The 17,470-nt window shown below is 43.9% G+C and overlaps 1 protein-coding gene across 1 annotated transcript in view; it reads right to left on the bottom strand.

The window, feature by feature from the left end:
* Nucleotides 1-17,470, bottom strand: part of RFTN2 (raftlin family member 2) — a 104,111-nt gene that overhangs the window by 40,223 nt on the left and 46,418 nt on the right. The window contains exon 5 of the mRNA XM_075829945.1: nt 3,174-3,377. Coding sequence (XP_075686060.1) covers nt 3,174-3,377 — 204 coding nt within the window. The remainder of the gene's footprint in view (nt 1-3,173; nt 3,378-17,470) is intronic.

Raw genomic sequence — 17,470 nt, 5'->3', positions numbered from 1 at the left:
ACTATGTGGGCACTGGCACTAGGGGCAGCAAAGGGGGCATTTTACCGTATTGAGGCAGCTATAGGAAATTATACTGTATGGGGAAGCTAATGAAGCATTGTACTGTATGGGGCATCATACTGAATTGGGGCAGCTATAAGGGTATTATACTGTATGGGGCAGCTGTGGGGCATTATATTGTATGGGGGCAGCTATGGGGCATTATACTGTATGGGAACAGCTATGGGGGCATTATGCTGTACGGGGGCAGCTATGAGGGCATTATACTATATGGGGCAGATATGGGGGCATTATGCTGTACGGGGCAGCTATGGGGGAATTATGCTGTATGGGGCAGCTATGGTGCATTATACGGTATGGGGGAATTTGTGTGGGCATTATACTGTTTGGTGTCATCTGTGAGGGCATTATGCTGTATGGGGCATCTATGTTGACTTTATACTATATGGGGATCTATGGGGACATTATACTGTATGGGGCAGCTATTGAGGCATTTTACTGTGTAGGGGCATCTATTTGGAATTATACTGTGTGGGAGGCAATATAAGGCATTATACTGTGTGCGGGCTTTATACTGTGGTGAGGCACTATGGGAGCATGATACTGTGTAGGCTGAACCGGAAGTGCATGGGCAGGGATTGGGCAGGGTTAGAGGTGGGGCTTAAAAGAAAACATTTGCCATGCTACGCACGCTATATCGGTTGACCCCCTTTACAATAATTCAAAGTTGAGAGGTATGCCCTCGCCTTCCCCTCCCCCTCCCCTTCTGCCCAGAGATTTTCCCACCCCTTCCCTTCTGCTGACCCTGTCCAGTGATAACTGAACCAGTAGGTTCAGTTTGCCACCATGTAATCATCATGATTCACCCTCATGATGGCTGCAGAAAAATTTGTTTTGCAAACAAACTTTTGCCACTGTTGAATCTCAATTCACTTTCTTAGGAATAAAAGGTATAAAAATGAGTAGTTACTCTGAGACTCTCTGTGGTGCTGTTCCTCAGGGAAAAAGCAAAGGCTATTTTGTCTTCATGTATTAAAGAGTTCTATTGCATAAAAAGTAATTGCAGTGCACAAGATTACGCATTTCGAGACCGAATCGGGCTCTTCATCAGATACAAACACTGTGTTTGCATCTGATGAAGAGCCCGGTTCGGGCTCGAAACGCGTAATCTTGTGCACTGCAATTACTTTTTATGCAATAACACTCTTTTATACATGAAGACAAAAGAGCCTTTGCATTTTTCCTGCGGAACAGCACCACAGAGAGTCTCAGAGTAACTACTCATTTTTATACCTTTTATTCCTATTGAATTACCAGCTTCCTTCAAGAGACCCGGGAACGACTCAAGTTCCGTGGATGGGACACATTGGCTATAACACGCATTGAGTAGTTGTGCCTCACTGCACAACTAAAAAAGGTGAGCATAACTACAAACAACCCCCCCCCCCAAACACTCCCCACACATGAAGTGCTCCTCTCTTTTTTTTCTCCCTATCTAACAAAATCCTTCACTTTCTTGTCACAGCGATTTTGCTGAGGAGAGAGAAGACAGATTGTGGCAGCAGCCTGAAATACTATTATTGTGAAGCAAAAAGAACACATATACATACACTGTATATATATATATATATATATATATATATATATATATATATACACACTAAATATAGTGTCATATTTTCTATCCTCCCTGTTCCACTTTTCCAACATATAACTTATTGTATACCCTGGGATATCTATTTTCCTCGTTGGTGGATTTAGTGGACAGATTTGGTGTCTTACCACCACAAGTCAACTTGCAAAGCCACTAAAGGGCCATAAAATAAGCCGTGCAAAAAATGCACATTGAAGAAGAAAAGGTGTGCTTTTGCCTCTGGACACCATTTCATACCCAGAAGTGAGTTTTGTACACAAGTGGGGTATCATGTACTCAGGAGAAGTTGCCATACAAATGTTAGGTTGATATTGCTAAATTGCTAAGCAGCATATAAAGTGTACAAAAAAAGTACAGGTGAAACAACAACAAATTTTTATTTTTTCCACCATCTTCCAACAAAAATTTAGAATAACCAAAGAACGCTTACTTTCCAACATATACCTTAATGAATACCCTGGGATGTCTATTTTCCTCGATGGTGAATTTTTTTGGACAGATTCGGAGGTGTAAACACCACTGGTCAAAAGTTCACACATAGCATAAATACTGTGGAATTTTCGCAGCGTATTAATAAATCTCATCAACACGCTGCAGAAAAGATGTGCAGAAGAGACAAGCGAAAACTGAGCTGTGGTCCAGATTCTCAATCTGAAGCATTTCAATTTCTCTTGCGAAAACGCTGCCGAATTTCTGAAAGGAAAATTCCAACTATTTCTGCTACTTGTGAACTGATCCTTAAAGCCTATATTATAGAACAGAGCAGTAATAACAATTCTGCTGGCAGCTATTGGTAACGGAATAGCAAGATTTTAAAAAAACAAACAAAAAAACGCCTAACATCTTAGCTGAGCTTCTGAATTGCAGTGGGACAGTTGTATTGCTTCCACTTATTCTATCATGTTGTGCAGGGTGGTTTCCCTTGATTAACAAGTGGACCACATATCTTATAAAGAAATGAAACTATTAATCCATTATATGATAATGACGTTTAACTCACGAGTTTTGAGTGCTGCAAAAAAAACAAAAAAAACCTTTATTCATATCTGCGCCAGGGTCCCATTCCAACGTTCTGTGGGAGCTTTCCGTCGGAACAGGACCCTGACTGACACAAACGAAAACCAAATGTTTCCGTTTCCATCACCATTGATTTCATTGGTGATGGATTGGGGGCCAATAGTTTCCGTTTGTCTCCGTTGTGCAACGGTTCTATCGTTTTGACGGAATCAATAGCGTAGTCGACTACACTATTGATTCCTTCAAAACGACGGAACCCCTGCACAACTGAGACAAACAGAAACAATTGGGACCGGATCCTTTGGTTTCCGTTTGTGTCAGTGTCCTGTTCCGACGGAAAGCTCTGATGGAGCATCGAAACGGGACCCTAGCGCAGATGTGAACGAAGCCTAAAATAATCAAAGTAGTCTGAATGCAATGTGGTAATCTGACCATTAGTTCACTTAAATTGGCATTTTAATTAAATAAAAGAAAATATATGAAAGAAAAATCCCAAATTTACCTCTGAGCATTTCCCAATGTACAAAAGAATCAATTAAAGAAAACCCCTGCTTGTAGTAATATGTTGTCATTTCTAGCCAGTCTGCTTCAAGGGCACTGATTGTTGTGCCTTTTCGAGACACTTTGATTGAGAGGTTGCCTTCAATGTATTTGCAGCCACTTAGATCATTTTCCAAAACGTTAAATACAGCATATAATGTTTTGCCTAGAGACGAAAAGGAAACAAGTAAAAAGTGTTATTAATTTCAATCCATACTGTGTAAATTTGGCTCAATTTCTGGCTGCCATGACAAAGAGCTTTGAGAGCAACAAAAGGGCTTTAAAGAGGCTCTGTCACCAGATTTTGCAACCCCTATCTGCTATTGCAGCAGATAGGCGCTGCAATGTAGATTACAGTAACGTTTTTATCTTTAAAAAACGAGCATTTTTGGCCAAGTTATGACCATTTTTGTAGTTATGCAAATGAGGCTTGCAAAAGTCCAAGTGGGTGTGTTTAAAAGTAAAAGTCCAAGTGGGCGTGTATTATGTGCGTACATCGGGGCGTTTTTAATACTTTTACTAGCTGGGCGCTCTGAAGAGAAGTAACATCCTCTTCTCTTCAGAACGCCCAGCTTCTGGCAGTGCAGATCTGTGACGTCACTCACAGGTCCTGCATCGTGACGGCCACATCGGCACCAGAGGCTACAGTTGATTCTGCAGCATCAGCGTTTGCAGGTAAGATCGACTTACCTGCAAACGCTGATGCTGCTGCAGAATCAACTGTAGCCTCTGGTGCCGATGTGGCCGTCACGATGCAGGACCTGTGAGTGACGTCACAGACTGCACTGTCAGAAGCTGGGCGTTCTGAAGAGAAGAGGATGTTACTTCTCTTCAGAGCGCCCAGCTAGTAAAAGTATTAAAAACGCCCCGATGTACGCACCTAATACACGCCCACTTGGACTTTTACTTTTAAACACACCCACTTGGACTTTTGCAAGCCTCATTTGCATAACTACAAAAATGGTCATAACTTGGCCAAAAATGCTCGGTTTTTAAAAATAAAAACGTTACTGTAATCTACATTGCAGCGCCTATCTGCTGCAATAGCAGATAGGGGTTGCAAAATCTGGTGACAGAGCCTCTTTAAGCTCCCTGGAAAGTTACCCTGGGGATTGTGAGCCAACACTGCAGTTAGGTGTCGGTCCCAGAGTTGGGACCCGCATCTTTTACACATTTATGGCATATTCTGTGGATATGTCTAAGGTGGGAATAACCTTTTAAGTTTGTGCAATGTGATTTTAAAATTGGATGCCATTTTTTCTATATAAATTATGGGTTGTAGAGATTAGCAAAATGGTTCGGTAGAGCTGGGATTTGACCTGAAACCTTCAAAAGTTTATATTTCATCAGAAAACTGATCTTTTGAGATTAGTTTCAGGTGAATCCTTAAAAATGGCGGCCGACTATTTTCCTAGTAAATAGCCGGTCGCCATTTAACTCTCATTCATGCAATGACCGAGAGTAACCCTAAACCAGCGAGTGAGTAAAAATTCCTGCACTCTCGCTGGCGTACAAGGGGATTCTTGCGGTCTGCAGATGACCGCGATAAACCCCTGAGTACAGGGACGCCATCATTACAGAAAGGAGTCCCGCACTCTGGCGCACTAAGTCCCGGGATGCGCTACAATTGAGGCACAGTTCCGGAGCTTTGTGCATCAAACACCGGGGTAATTAGAGTTCATTGGCCTATTTTTAAAAGTAGGCTAATAAAATGTAGTAACCTGGCTTACGTGATGTAAATCAGCCAATGAGAAGTAATTGGCTGATTTACTGTGTCGGTGAAACATTGCTGGACCTGGAGTAGTAAGTATAATAATTATATTGTTTATTTAGGTTTATAAATGGGTTTTGTAATTTTCTGTGTGCTTTTTTACAGGTTCCCTAGGATCGCTTTGGACTACTTCGATGACCAGCATTTTTTTTTAATGGTTAATGAATGTTGTGTGTGGGAGGGGTTTTATTTCAATAATTTTTTTCTGCAATGTCTGTGTCTCTATTAAAATCTTAAATACTACTGCCTTAGTAATGGCCGCTGTCTGATTGACGGCATCCATTACTAAGGTGGCGCTTACTGTTAGCCAGTGAAAAGGCTAACACTAACCCCCCTTCATTACACCCATACCCATCACCACCAGGGGTACCGTGAAGAGCCGGGAACAATCCAGTACCCAACAATCTAGGGAATGGACACGCACTGGGGTGGCCGAAGGCTGGTATTATTTGACTGGGAATGCCAAAAAAAGTGGGCCGTACCACCCTGGTAATGATAGGCTTCTGCTTTATTGTATCAGGCTGGTTATGAAATAGGGGGTCCCACAAGACATTTTTTAAAATTATTTATTTAAAAAAATTTAATAAATGATGTTTGGCACACGGAGCCCCAAAGATGTGCCTCAATTGTGGTGCATCTCGGGGCCTCCATGTGCCAGAGTGCAAACCTCCTTTAGTAATGATTGCGTCCTTGCACTTAGGGGTTATTTGGGGTCATCGACAGACTTCTCAAAGTCGGTAAAAGACTGCGGGTAATCCCGCGAAAATTAAAATAGACTCACATCATAATGAGAACTCCAGGACTTTCAGAATGGTTTGTGAAAACAGATTTGTATCACTGAATATCCTGAACATTGTAAAGCTTGAATTCCTATTGGGTTTCCATAAGCTGAATTAATAAATTCTTCATTAAACAAACACAATATTTCATTACTGAACAAAAATATGAGCGCACACCTCAATAGGACATGGTCCAAAGTCCCTTGGAGTAGGCAAAAATAAGAAAGTGAGGCAGCACTTCCAAAATACAAATAAGAGCTTTATTCACCCAATGCGACGTTTCAGTCCAGCAGGATCTTTCTCAAGCATGAGAAACATAAATAATTTTAAGGGTCAGAATCGCTACAAAAAATTGACAAAATCGCCTCCCATTGATTTCAATGGGAGGCAGAAGCGTTTTTTTCCCCCAGGCAGCTTTTGGCCGCTCGCATCTATTTTGCGTGTGTCTGAACTTTTAATTAGGCAGTTTAGTATTTGGGAGCACTGTAATTACAGTAATGAGGGCAGATGGGACAGCAGCAAGAACAGTATTAGTGATGGCAGCAAAATAGCAGTGATAAAGGGGGCAGCGGGATGGGTGTTCGTGTTGTTTTAGAGGTTGGGGATGGGCTGTGTAGCGCCCATGGCCAAGGGCCGTCGGGTTTACTCACCTCCCGACGCCCGCAGCCATGGATCTGTGAGCGCTGGCCTCCGTCTCCCTCCTAGGAGATGCCAGCGCTCACTTCCGCTCCGTTCGGCTGGGTCCCGTAGGGTGCGCGCGCACGCTCACGCCCGGCCTTAAAGGGCCAGCGCGCGCAATTAGGAAATCGTCATCACAATCAACTGCCACGATTTCCTGGTCTATAAGAAGGCCCCTGGCCTTCTAATCCTTGCCTGAGCGTTGTTAGTCTTTCCCAGTCTGTCTCGCAAATGGTCCCTTAGTGTCTCCCGTTCCAGCTGTTACCCGTGCCCTGTTACCGTTCCTGTATTCCGTATTGTTCCTGTGCCTACCAGCGTTCAAGTGTCTTCCGCCACGTCAAGTGCCATCTGCCACGTCAAGTGCCATCTGCCACGTCAAGTGTCTTCTGCCACGCCAAGTGCCATCTGCCACGTCAAGTGCCATCTGCCACGTCAAGTGTCATCTGCCACGTCAAGTGTCTACCGCTTCATCGGATACTGCCCGCCATTGCCGCACCTGCCTCCATCCGTGCTGAAGCCACAGCCACCGCCCGGACTATTTCAGGTACCCAAGCATTACTGTCTGCCATTTACTTCCGCATAGACTGTGACCTTGTCAGCTGCCTCCCCGCTACGGCAGAGCGGCCTAGTGGGTCCACATACCCTGTGCCCGTGACATCCTACTGAATGAGCAAATGTCAAAGACATAATTTACAGAATTTGTCTTGGGCACCAAAATAACTTATCCCGGCCGTGGTGTTGCCCAAAGCAACAAATCAGATTTCAGATTTAACATTTCGGGATGAAATAAGGTTACATAGTTACATAGTTGATAAGGTTGAAAAAAGACACAGTTTCATCAAGTCTATCCTATATTCCTATGGTGTTAATCCAGAGGAAGGTAAAGCCTGGAGGAATGTCCCCAATTTGCAGGGAATTGACAGAGACAATGCAAGACAGATCAATAATGGTCTGTGGAATTTCCATGGTATCTTCTATCTCGAAAGACCTGGACAAGGCATCGGCCCTCACATTCTTGTCGGTCGGGCGATAATGGAGCTCAAACTGGAACCTGGTAAAGAACAGCGACCACCTGGCCTGACGAGGGTTCAGCCATTAGGCAGTCTGAAGATAGGTAAGGTTCTTATGGTCCGTAAAAATCAGGATGGGATGAGCTGCGCCCCCTAGTAGATGTCTCGACTCCTCCAAGGCCAATTTGATGGGCAGTAACTCCCGATCCCCAATCGAGTAGTTGCGTTCTGCGGAAGAGCAGAGCTTAGAGAAATATCCACATACCCTTGACTTGCTCTTGGAACCTCTTTGGAACAGGAGTGCACCAGCACCGACAGAGGATGAGTCCACCTCCAACGAGAACTGTAGAGAATCGTCTAGATGATGGAGGATAGAGGCTGACGTGAAGGCACTCTTCAGGCTATTGAATGCGGACTCTGCCTCAGGAGTCCATACCTTGGCGTTCATGCCCTTCTTAGTGAGGTTAGAGATAGGAGATGTCAGTGAGGAGAAGTTTGGAATAAACTGTCTGTAAAAATTGGTGAATCCCAGAAAGCACTGTATGGCCCTCAAGCCTTGAGGTCGTGGCCATTCCAGGACGGACTTTACCTTTTCAGGATCCATCTTGAGACCTCTATTTGAGACAATGTAGCCCAGAAAGGGTAGAGCATCCTTTTCAAACACGCACTTCTCCAACTTGGCGTACAGATGATTCTCCCTTAACCGCAACAAAACTTGACGGACATGTCTCTAATGAGTCATAGGATCTGGAGAAAAATTCAAGATGTCATCAAAATAGACCACAACACAAACATAGAGGAGGTCACGGAAAATGTCATTAACGAACTCCTGGAAGACAGCGGGAGCATTACACAGGCCGAAGGGCATTACTAGATATTCATAGTGTCCATCACGGGTGTTAAATGCAGTCTTCCATTCGTCACCCCGGCGAATCCGGATTAGGTTGTAAGCCCCACGCAGGTCTAGTTTGGAAAAAATCTTGGCACCACGTATACGATCGAACAATTCAGAGATCAGTGGCAACGGATACTTATTTTTTCACCGTGATTTGGTTGAGACCCCAGTAGTCAATACAAGGACGCAGAGAGCCATCCTTCTTTTTGACGAAGAAGAACCCGGCTCCTACCGGGGAGGCAGACTTCCGTATGAAGCCCCTCTCCAAGTTCTCTTTAACATAGGTGGACATGGGCAGAGTCTCTGGCAAGGAGAGAGGATATACCCTACCACGGGGAAGCGATGCACCAGGAATCCGCTTGATAGGACAATCATACGCCCGGTGTGGGGGCAGTGTCTCCGCCTCGCTTTTGCTGAAGACGTCCGAAAATGCAGCATAATGACCAGGCAATCCTGCCAATGACCAAGGCGGAGGAGGCTGAGCTGAACAAATCTGCACCAGGCATCGGCTGTGACACTCGGGGCCCCACTGGAGAACCTCTCCAGAGTTCAAGTCCAGGACTGGGGCATGTAGACAGAGCCAAGGCAGGCCCAGCAGAATGGGGTTAATGGCCTTGGATAGGACATAGAACGATAGAAATTCAGAGTGGAGAGCCCCTACTTGGAGCCTCAGCGGCTTGGTCACAGCTATAACTGGGACTGTTAGAGGTAGTCCATTTACCGATGCAACCATCAACGGTCTCTCCAGAGGGGTAGCGGGTAATTGAAGAAGGTCCACCAGGTCTGTACAAATGAAATTAGCAGCGGATCCAGAGTCCAGATACGCAGAGACCTGATGCGTTTTCTCACCGAACACTATGGTCACGGGTATGGACAATTTAGACGGGAGTCCTTCTTTTGCCCAAGGTTGTCTTTCCTACCAACCCTAGGCTTTGAGCGTTTTGTGGACACAGACACATAAGATGGCCTCCAAGGCCGCAATAAAGACAGAGTCCCGAAGTGCGTCTGCGTTGTCTCTCCTGGGAAGATAGCTTACATTGGTCCATCCTCACAGACTCTTTAGGAGGATCAGCATCTGAGGATGGCAGGGGTTGCTGCAAAGTAGGGACTGGACTAGGAAGACCTCCCTCCCGACTAACCTCTTGGAGCTGTTCTCTGAGCCTTCTATCAATCCGGGCAGCCAGAAGGATGAGGTCATCCAGGGTAGACGGCAGGTCTCGAGCGGCAAGTTCGGCCTTAATTTTAGGAGCTAGTCCATGCCAGAATTTAGCCACCAGGGCCTTATTGTTCCACAACAGTTCTCCCGCAAGGGTGCGGAAGTGGATGGCGTACTCGCCCACGGAGATGTCTCCTTGGCATAGGTTCAGCAAGGAAGCTGCTGCAGAGGAGACTCATCCAGGCTCCTCAAACACCGTGCGAAATGTCCGGAGGAACCCCTGGAAGTCACGGGTCTCTGGTCCTTGTCTCTCCCAGATAGGGTTCGCCCATGCAAGGGCCTTGCCAGTAAGAAGAGAGATGATGAAAGCGACCCTTGCGCCATCAGACGAAAATGCCCTTAAATACAGACTGAAGTGGATCTGGCACTGGTTCAAGGAAGTGGCAAACGAAAACGAAGATCAACACTTCCAGGGGGTGTAGTCTGAGGATCAGTACTGCCAGGAGGTGTAGTAGGAGGAACGGCAGCTCGTGCTTCCTGCTGACGTGCGAGAATGTTGAAGGCCTGGAGGAGTTGGTCCTGTCGAGACCGCAGGTCCAGCATATCCGTCCACATCTCTTGTGATGTCATCTTGGTCTTGGATCGACCAGCGGGGTCCATGGCCTGAGCGTACTGTCATGTAGGGTTCGTGGACCCACTGGGCCGTACCGCATTGGTGGTATGGCAGCTGGCCAACAGGGCGCAGGTCACAGTCTATAGTTCGTATAGGGTACCATCAAAAATACTAAATGAAAAGCCAAGGCCAAGGATAGCAAAAGAAATCCACAAAAATTCTCAAGTATATAAATGCAAAAAAGCCAAGGTCTAAACATGTAGGAGACATGTAGGACCCCTAAATAGTGGTAATGTGGAGTTGATCACAGGGGATCAATAGAAGGCAGAGTTACTAAATTGGTTCTTTAGCTCTGTATATACAACAGAAGAAAGAGCAGCTGGTGCCAGTGCTGGTAATACATCAATTAATATACTGAATTTGGTCGATATGGTCCAAGCTATGTTAAATAAAATAAATGTGCACAAGTCTCCAGGACCAGATGGTCTACACCCAAGTGTTCTTAAAGTACTTAGTTCAGTTATTTCTGTTCCCCTCTTCATAATATTCTGAGATTCTCTAGTGACTGGTGTAGTGACATGGTACTGGCGCAGGGCAAATTGTGGTGCCTATTTTCAAAAAGGGCTCTAGGTCTTTGCCGGGTAATTATAGACCAGTAAGCTTAACATCCATTGTGGGAAAAATTGAGGGGCTATTGAGGGACTATGTATAGGAGTATGTGACAAAAAATTGTATTACAAGGGACAGACAGCACAGATTTACTAAGGACAGAATTTGTCAAACCGACCTGATTTGTTTTTGTGAAGAGGTGAGTAGAAGCCTGGACAGAGGGGTCGCTGTGGTTATAGTGTTTTTGGACTTTGCAAAGGCATTTGACACTGTCCCTCATAGACGTCTAATGGGTAAATTAAGGTCTATAGGTTTAGAAACTACAGTGTGTAATTAGATTGAAAATTGTCACAAGGAACGTATCCAGAGAGTTGTTGTAAATTATTCCTACTCTGAATGGTTCCCGGTTATAAGTGGTGTACCCCAGGGTTCTGTGCTGGGACCACTATTATTCAACTTATTTATTAATGATATGGAGGATGGGATTAATAGCACTGTTTCTATTTTTGCAGATGACACTTAGCTATGTAGTAATGTTCAGTCTATGGAAGATATTCTTAAATTACAAGCCGATTTGGACACACTGAGTGTTTGGGCATCCACTTGGCAAATGAGGTTTAATGTAGATAAATACAAAGTTATGAATCTGGGTACTAACAACCTGCATGCAACATATGTCCTGTAGGGAGCTATACTGGGAGAGTGACTTGTTGAGAAGGATCTGGGTGTACTTGTAGATCATAGACTAAATAACAGCATGCAATGTCAATCAGCTGCTTCTAAGGCCAGCAAGATATTGTCGATTATTAAAAGAGTCATGTACTCGCGGGACAGGGATATAATATTACCACTTTACAAAGCATTATTACGGCCTCATCTAGAATATGCAGTTCAGTTTCAACCGTACTATGTGACGAGTCTCTCTCTTTCAATATTTGCTGCCTTTATTTGTCTTTTACACAACTTATTTTTTTCTTTATAATTATTTAATGCCTCGTCACTGCCATCCTGCTTTAGTAGTTTGAACGCTTTTGTGAATGTTCCTTTACACATTCACATTCACTTCCTGCAATCCCGGAAGTGTCCTGCTTTTATGTGGTTTCTGCTTAGAATACTGGACACTTCCTGGATTGCAGGACCCTTCAGTTACATAGTTACATAGTTGATAGTTTTTTATATATTTTACTACTTTTACAAAGTAAAAACTATTTGTTAAGAAAAAATAATTCTTTTGTTTCACCATTCCCCCGAGAGGCACAACTTTTTTTTATTTTTGGTCGATTGAGAGGTGTGAGAGCTGTAGTTTTTATTGCTACCATTGTTTTGTACACACAACATTTTGAGCACTTTTTATTATTTTTTTTTTTCGAAAGCTAAGGGGACCAAAAAACAGCGATTTTGGAGTATTAAATTATTATTATTATTTATGGCATTCACCGTGCGATTTAAATAATGGTATATTGCTCTAGTTCAGACTTTTACAGACGCAGCAATACCAATTTTGTGTATTTTTTGTATTTTTTTACATTACTTTAGAAGAAAAATGGAAAAAGTGTTTTTTTTTAAATGTAAATATTTATTTAATTCTTTTCACTAATAATGACTTTATATACTTTTTTTTTTTACACATTTTATTAGTCCCCCTAGGGGACTTGAACCAGCGATCATTAGATCGCTGGTACAATACACTGAAATACTAATGTGTTGCAGTATATTGTACATTTTATAGGCTCCTGTAACAATGTGTTCCTGGAACATCGCTGTTCCTGTCCGTGTCAGCTGCAATACACAACTGACACCTGCAGCGTATGGTGCGGGCTAAGCGCGTGAGCCCACTCCATACATCACCCCCCGCACCACAACATGCTAGTAGTTTTGTTTGGGGTTTTGCTGGTATTTTATTTTATAATGTGGGGACATATATAATCTGTGCGGAGTACATCAGGGCATTATAAGAGGGTATAATAATGCGGTAACTAAATAATAATTCATAGATATGTGGCCAGTGTCGGACTGATAAGCCTACCTTGTGGCAGGCTTAGATACAGGGTCTAACAGACAGTATTACACATGGACCCTGTATCTAAGCCTACCACATAGTAGGCTTAGATACAGGGTCTTTGTGTGATACTGTCTGTTAGACCCTGTATCTAAGCCTACCACAAGGTAGGTTTAGATACAGGGCCCCAGCAGACAGTAATCTTATACTGTATAAAATGACTGTCTGCTGGGGCCCACTATCTAAGCCTAACATGTGGTAGGCTTAGATACAGAGCCCATCAGAGAGGATCAGACATGGTGTGATCATGTCTGCTGGGCCCTGTATCTAAGCCTACCACATGGTAGGCTTAGATACATGGCCCATATGTGATCCTGTCTGAAGGGCTCTGTATCTAAGCCTACCACATAGTAGGATTAGATACAGGGCCCCAGCAGCCATTAATCTTATAAATTATAAGATTACTGTCTGTGGGGCCCTGTATCTAAACCTACCTTGTGGTAGGCTTAGATACAGGGTCTAACAGACAGTATCACACATAGACCCTGTATCTAAGCCTACCACATGGTAGGCTTAGATATATGGCCATGTATGATATTGTCTGATGGGCCCTTTATCTAAGCCTACCAGATAGTAGGCTTAGATATAGGGCCACAGCAGACTGTAATCTTATACAGTATAAGATTACTATACAACAGAAAAACAATCAGAGCATTAGAAGCCAATTTGTATATAAAATTTAAATATTTATTATTATATATATATCACAAACAATATAAAATACAGAAAGATACGACTCTAGTAAGAAATACGGAGCTAATACTGGTTATTATTGCTGACTTAAGTATATGGGTTAACACGTAAACAAGTACACAATAGACAGTTACCTATTTCAAGAAATATATATACACCTTCCCTCACAAGGGGAGATTGTCTCAAACACAGTGAGTGTAATATATTGATCTAATAAGCAGTTATAGACAGGAGAAGGTTTAATAAAGTGCCAGTGCTTAGGAAAGTAATCTGTATGATCACAGTCTTACCCATAGACAGCAAGGGAAATAGTTAGCAGTATCCGCTCCTCCACATGAACCCCAAGAACAAGAACACAAATCCTGTGCTGTATATACTAAATATGTTACTGTGGTCACTGTGATAGGTATATTACAGTGACAATATGATCAGGGACCAATTATAACGGTCCCTGATCAGTAACTTTGCACAGGCAGACTCTGCATTGCATTTACTGCGCATGCATGCACCATTTTGTTTTTCCGGCGGCGGAAGGTGGAGGGGGTGTGTGTTGGGATGCGGGGTGCTGATCGGTGGCTGTGGGGGCCTAACATTACGTTTTTTATCTCCTTTGGATATGACATAAATGACCCTGATGGGCAAACCCCTTTAAAGCCTCCATCTAAAATGTACCAGGAACTCATCAATAGAAATGCACTTCTCCGGGGTATAAGCCTTGGCCTGTGATAGATAGATAGATAGATAGATAGATAGATAGATAGATAGATAGATAGATAGATAGATAGATAGATAGATAGATAGATAGATAGATAGATAGATAGATAGATAGATAGATAGATAGATAGATAGATAGATAGAGAAAGAGATATTAGCCCAACCCCCTATGAGCAATTTTTTCCAGCTTCCTCGCTGGTTTAAGTACAAAACAGTTCCGCTACCATAGAGGAGGCCCAAATTCCCTGAACTATGAGCACTTACAGATGTAGCCGTTTTTATCTTGACTTTTAACGCATTAAATACACAGTGGCAAGATCCCTTAACTTGACTTTTTCAATGACTTTTCAATGGCTTTTGTTGTGTGATATCACGCTACAACATATTATGAGAGTTAAGATAAAGATGGCTACATCCATAACGTTGGAGAAGGGGAGGCGCTCATTGAACCTTCAGGAGCGCTTCCCCAGTGATGCACTCTGTGTTGCCCCACAAATCAGCACTCATTTCTTACTGCAGAGGAGAGGGAGAAGCATTAGCTCGTCTCCCTCCCTGTGTCTATTTACTTGCAGGCCATGACCCACTCCCCTCCGTCTTGAGAAAATCCTCAGTTTTAGTAGGAAAAAGGGAGGTAAGTATGTGCCTCCCTTTTTCCTACTAAAATGCTGTGATTGGTTAGTCAGCATTGACTGACCAATCACAGCAATCACCAGGGTGGGGCCACTCTGATTGGTCCCCCAGCAGTTAGTAGTGATTGGCTTTTGTTGATGCCAGTAGCCATAACTACTGTGTCACCATGTCACTTGACGCAGTGACATTTTAAAGAGTGCCATAAATCACACTAACTGCTTTCCTCCCATGACGTACCCACACGTCCTGGGGTGAGAAGGGGTGAAACATTTTTAGTAGTGTTTTTTTTTATTTTTCATGTGACTATGCACATTAAAAAAATTCTTTAAATATTACAGTTTTCACACTAACCACTAAAGCAGATATTTCCTGTTTTCTGTAGCTCACTTGTCAGCTTTGCTGTATATACAAGCAAAGGATGTAGAGAATCATCTCATTATCATTAGAAGGTGGGCAAGTTGACAGATCTACTGTACTGCTGGTAGCCTAGATAAGGAAGGATAGCAAAACCATAGTTGCCAACAGTCCCGAATTTGCCGGGACTATCCCGAATTTAGAGAGACCATTCCGGCAAATTACTGTCCCGGACGTGTCCCGGCAACTGCCATATTCAATTGTATCTGCGCTCATTCCGCTCATAGAAGGAGCCCCTGATGTCCCTGTCCATATACGGACAGGGACGTCAGGGGCTCCTTCTAGAGCGGAATCCCCAGCCGGAGTGTTGCCGATGCTCTGGCCGGGTATTCCACTCCTAGAGGGAGCACCTGACGTCCCTGTCCATATATGGACAGTGAAGTTAGGGGCTCCTCCATGAGCAGAATCACTGACCAGAGCGTTGACAATGCTCTGGCTGGGGATTCCACTCCTAGAGGTAGCCCCTGACATCACTGTCCATACATGGAAAGTGACCTAAGGGGATTCTCCAGGAGAAGAATCCCCAGCCAGAGTGTCAGCAATTTCCCTCCAAGTGTGAGCACCAATGGCTCTATCTACAGGGGGTGGTGCTATCTACATGGGTGTGTGTGTGTGTGTGTGTGTGCGTGGCACTTTCTACAGGGGGCTGTGTGGCACCATCTACAGGGGGCTGTGTGGCACTATCTACAGGGGGCTGTGTGGCACTATCTGCAAAGGGCAATGTGGAATTATCTACAGAGTGCACTGTGGCACTATCTACAGAGGGCACTGTGGCATTATCTAGAGAGGACACTGTGGCATTATCTACAGAGGGCACTGTGGCACCATCTACAGGGGGCTCTGTGGCTGTTTCTATTGGGGGGTGCTGTGTGGCTCTCCCTACAGGGGAATGTGTGGCAATATCTACAGATGGCACTGTGGCATTAACTATAGAGGGCAATGTGGCACTATCTAAAAAGTGTGTGTATGGCACTATCTACAAAGGGCACTGTAGCACCATTTACATGGGGCTGTATTGCAGTATCTACAGGGGGCACTGGGGCAATATCTACAGGGAGCAGTGTGTGGCACTATCTACTGGGGGCAGTGTGGAGAACCATCTAGAAGGGGCACTGAGTTTGGCACTGTCTAAACTGGTTTTTACGCTACCAGTAGTGGTAGGCACATATCCCCTAGTCCTAGTGATAAAGTGAGACATCACCTGCCAGTAAATAACTGGATAACTAGAGAGAGATATCGGCCACCATAGTAGTTGTCAGTCAAACAAGTGAAGAAAGGCATGCCCCATTAGCCACACCCACATCAAAAGCCTTTTTTTTTTTCCGTTGATATAGCCGTATGAAGACTTGCTTTTTGCAGGATAAGTTTTAGTTTTTCATGGCACCATTTATTGTACCATATAATGTACTAATGTACTGGGAAACAGTAACAAAAATCTTGGTGTGGTGAAACGGGCAAAAAACAGAAATTCCGCCATTGTTATTTAAGTTTTGTTTTTACAGTATGCATCACGCAGTCAGGCCTCATTTACACGAGCGTGTGCGTTTTGCGCACTCAAAAAACGCGGCGTTTTGCATGCGCAAAAGGCACTCAACAGCTCCGTGTGTCATCACCATATGATTCGCAGCTGCGTGATTTTCACGCAGCCGCCATCATTATGACACTCCGTTTGGATGTTTGTAAACAGAAAAGCACGTGGTGCTTTTCTGTTTTCATTCATCCTTTTCACTGCTGTTGCGCGAATCACGCTGTTCGCACGGAAGTGCTACCCTGTGACATGCGTGGTTTTCACGCACCCATTGACTTCAATGGGTGCGTGATGAGCGAACAGTGCACAAATATAGAACATGTCGTGAGTTTTTTGCAACGGACTCACGTTGCACAAAATTCACGGACTGTCTGCACGGCCCCATAGTCTATTATAGGTCCATACGACACGCATGAAAATTACGTGCGTCGCACGGACGAATAACACGCTCGTGGAAACGAGGCCTAAAGACGACATGTCAACTTTATTCTACGGGTCGATATCATTAGGGCAATTCCAAATTTATATTGTTTTTTAAGTTTTACTACTTTTAGGCCTCCTTCACGCACAGAAAATTTCTTGCATTTTAAACTGCATAAAAAACGCTTCTAAAAACATTAGCGTTATTAAAATAAAACATACGTTTTTAGGGCGTTTTCAGTTTTGTTTTTAGTGCATTTTTTATGTGGTGAAATTTTGTACATGCTTTT

Source organism: Rhinoderma darwinii, chromosome 6 (genome assembly GCF_050947455.1).
Source record: "Rhinoderma darwinii isolate aRhiDar2 chromosome 6, aRhiDar2.hap1, whole genome shotgun sequence".
Taxonomy (NCBI): domain Eukaryota; kingdom Metazoa; phylum Chordata; class Amphibia; order Anura; family Rhinodermatidae; genus Rhinoderma; species Rhinoderma darwinii.
This window is presented reverse-complemented; position numbering and strand designations above follow the sequence as displayed.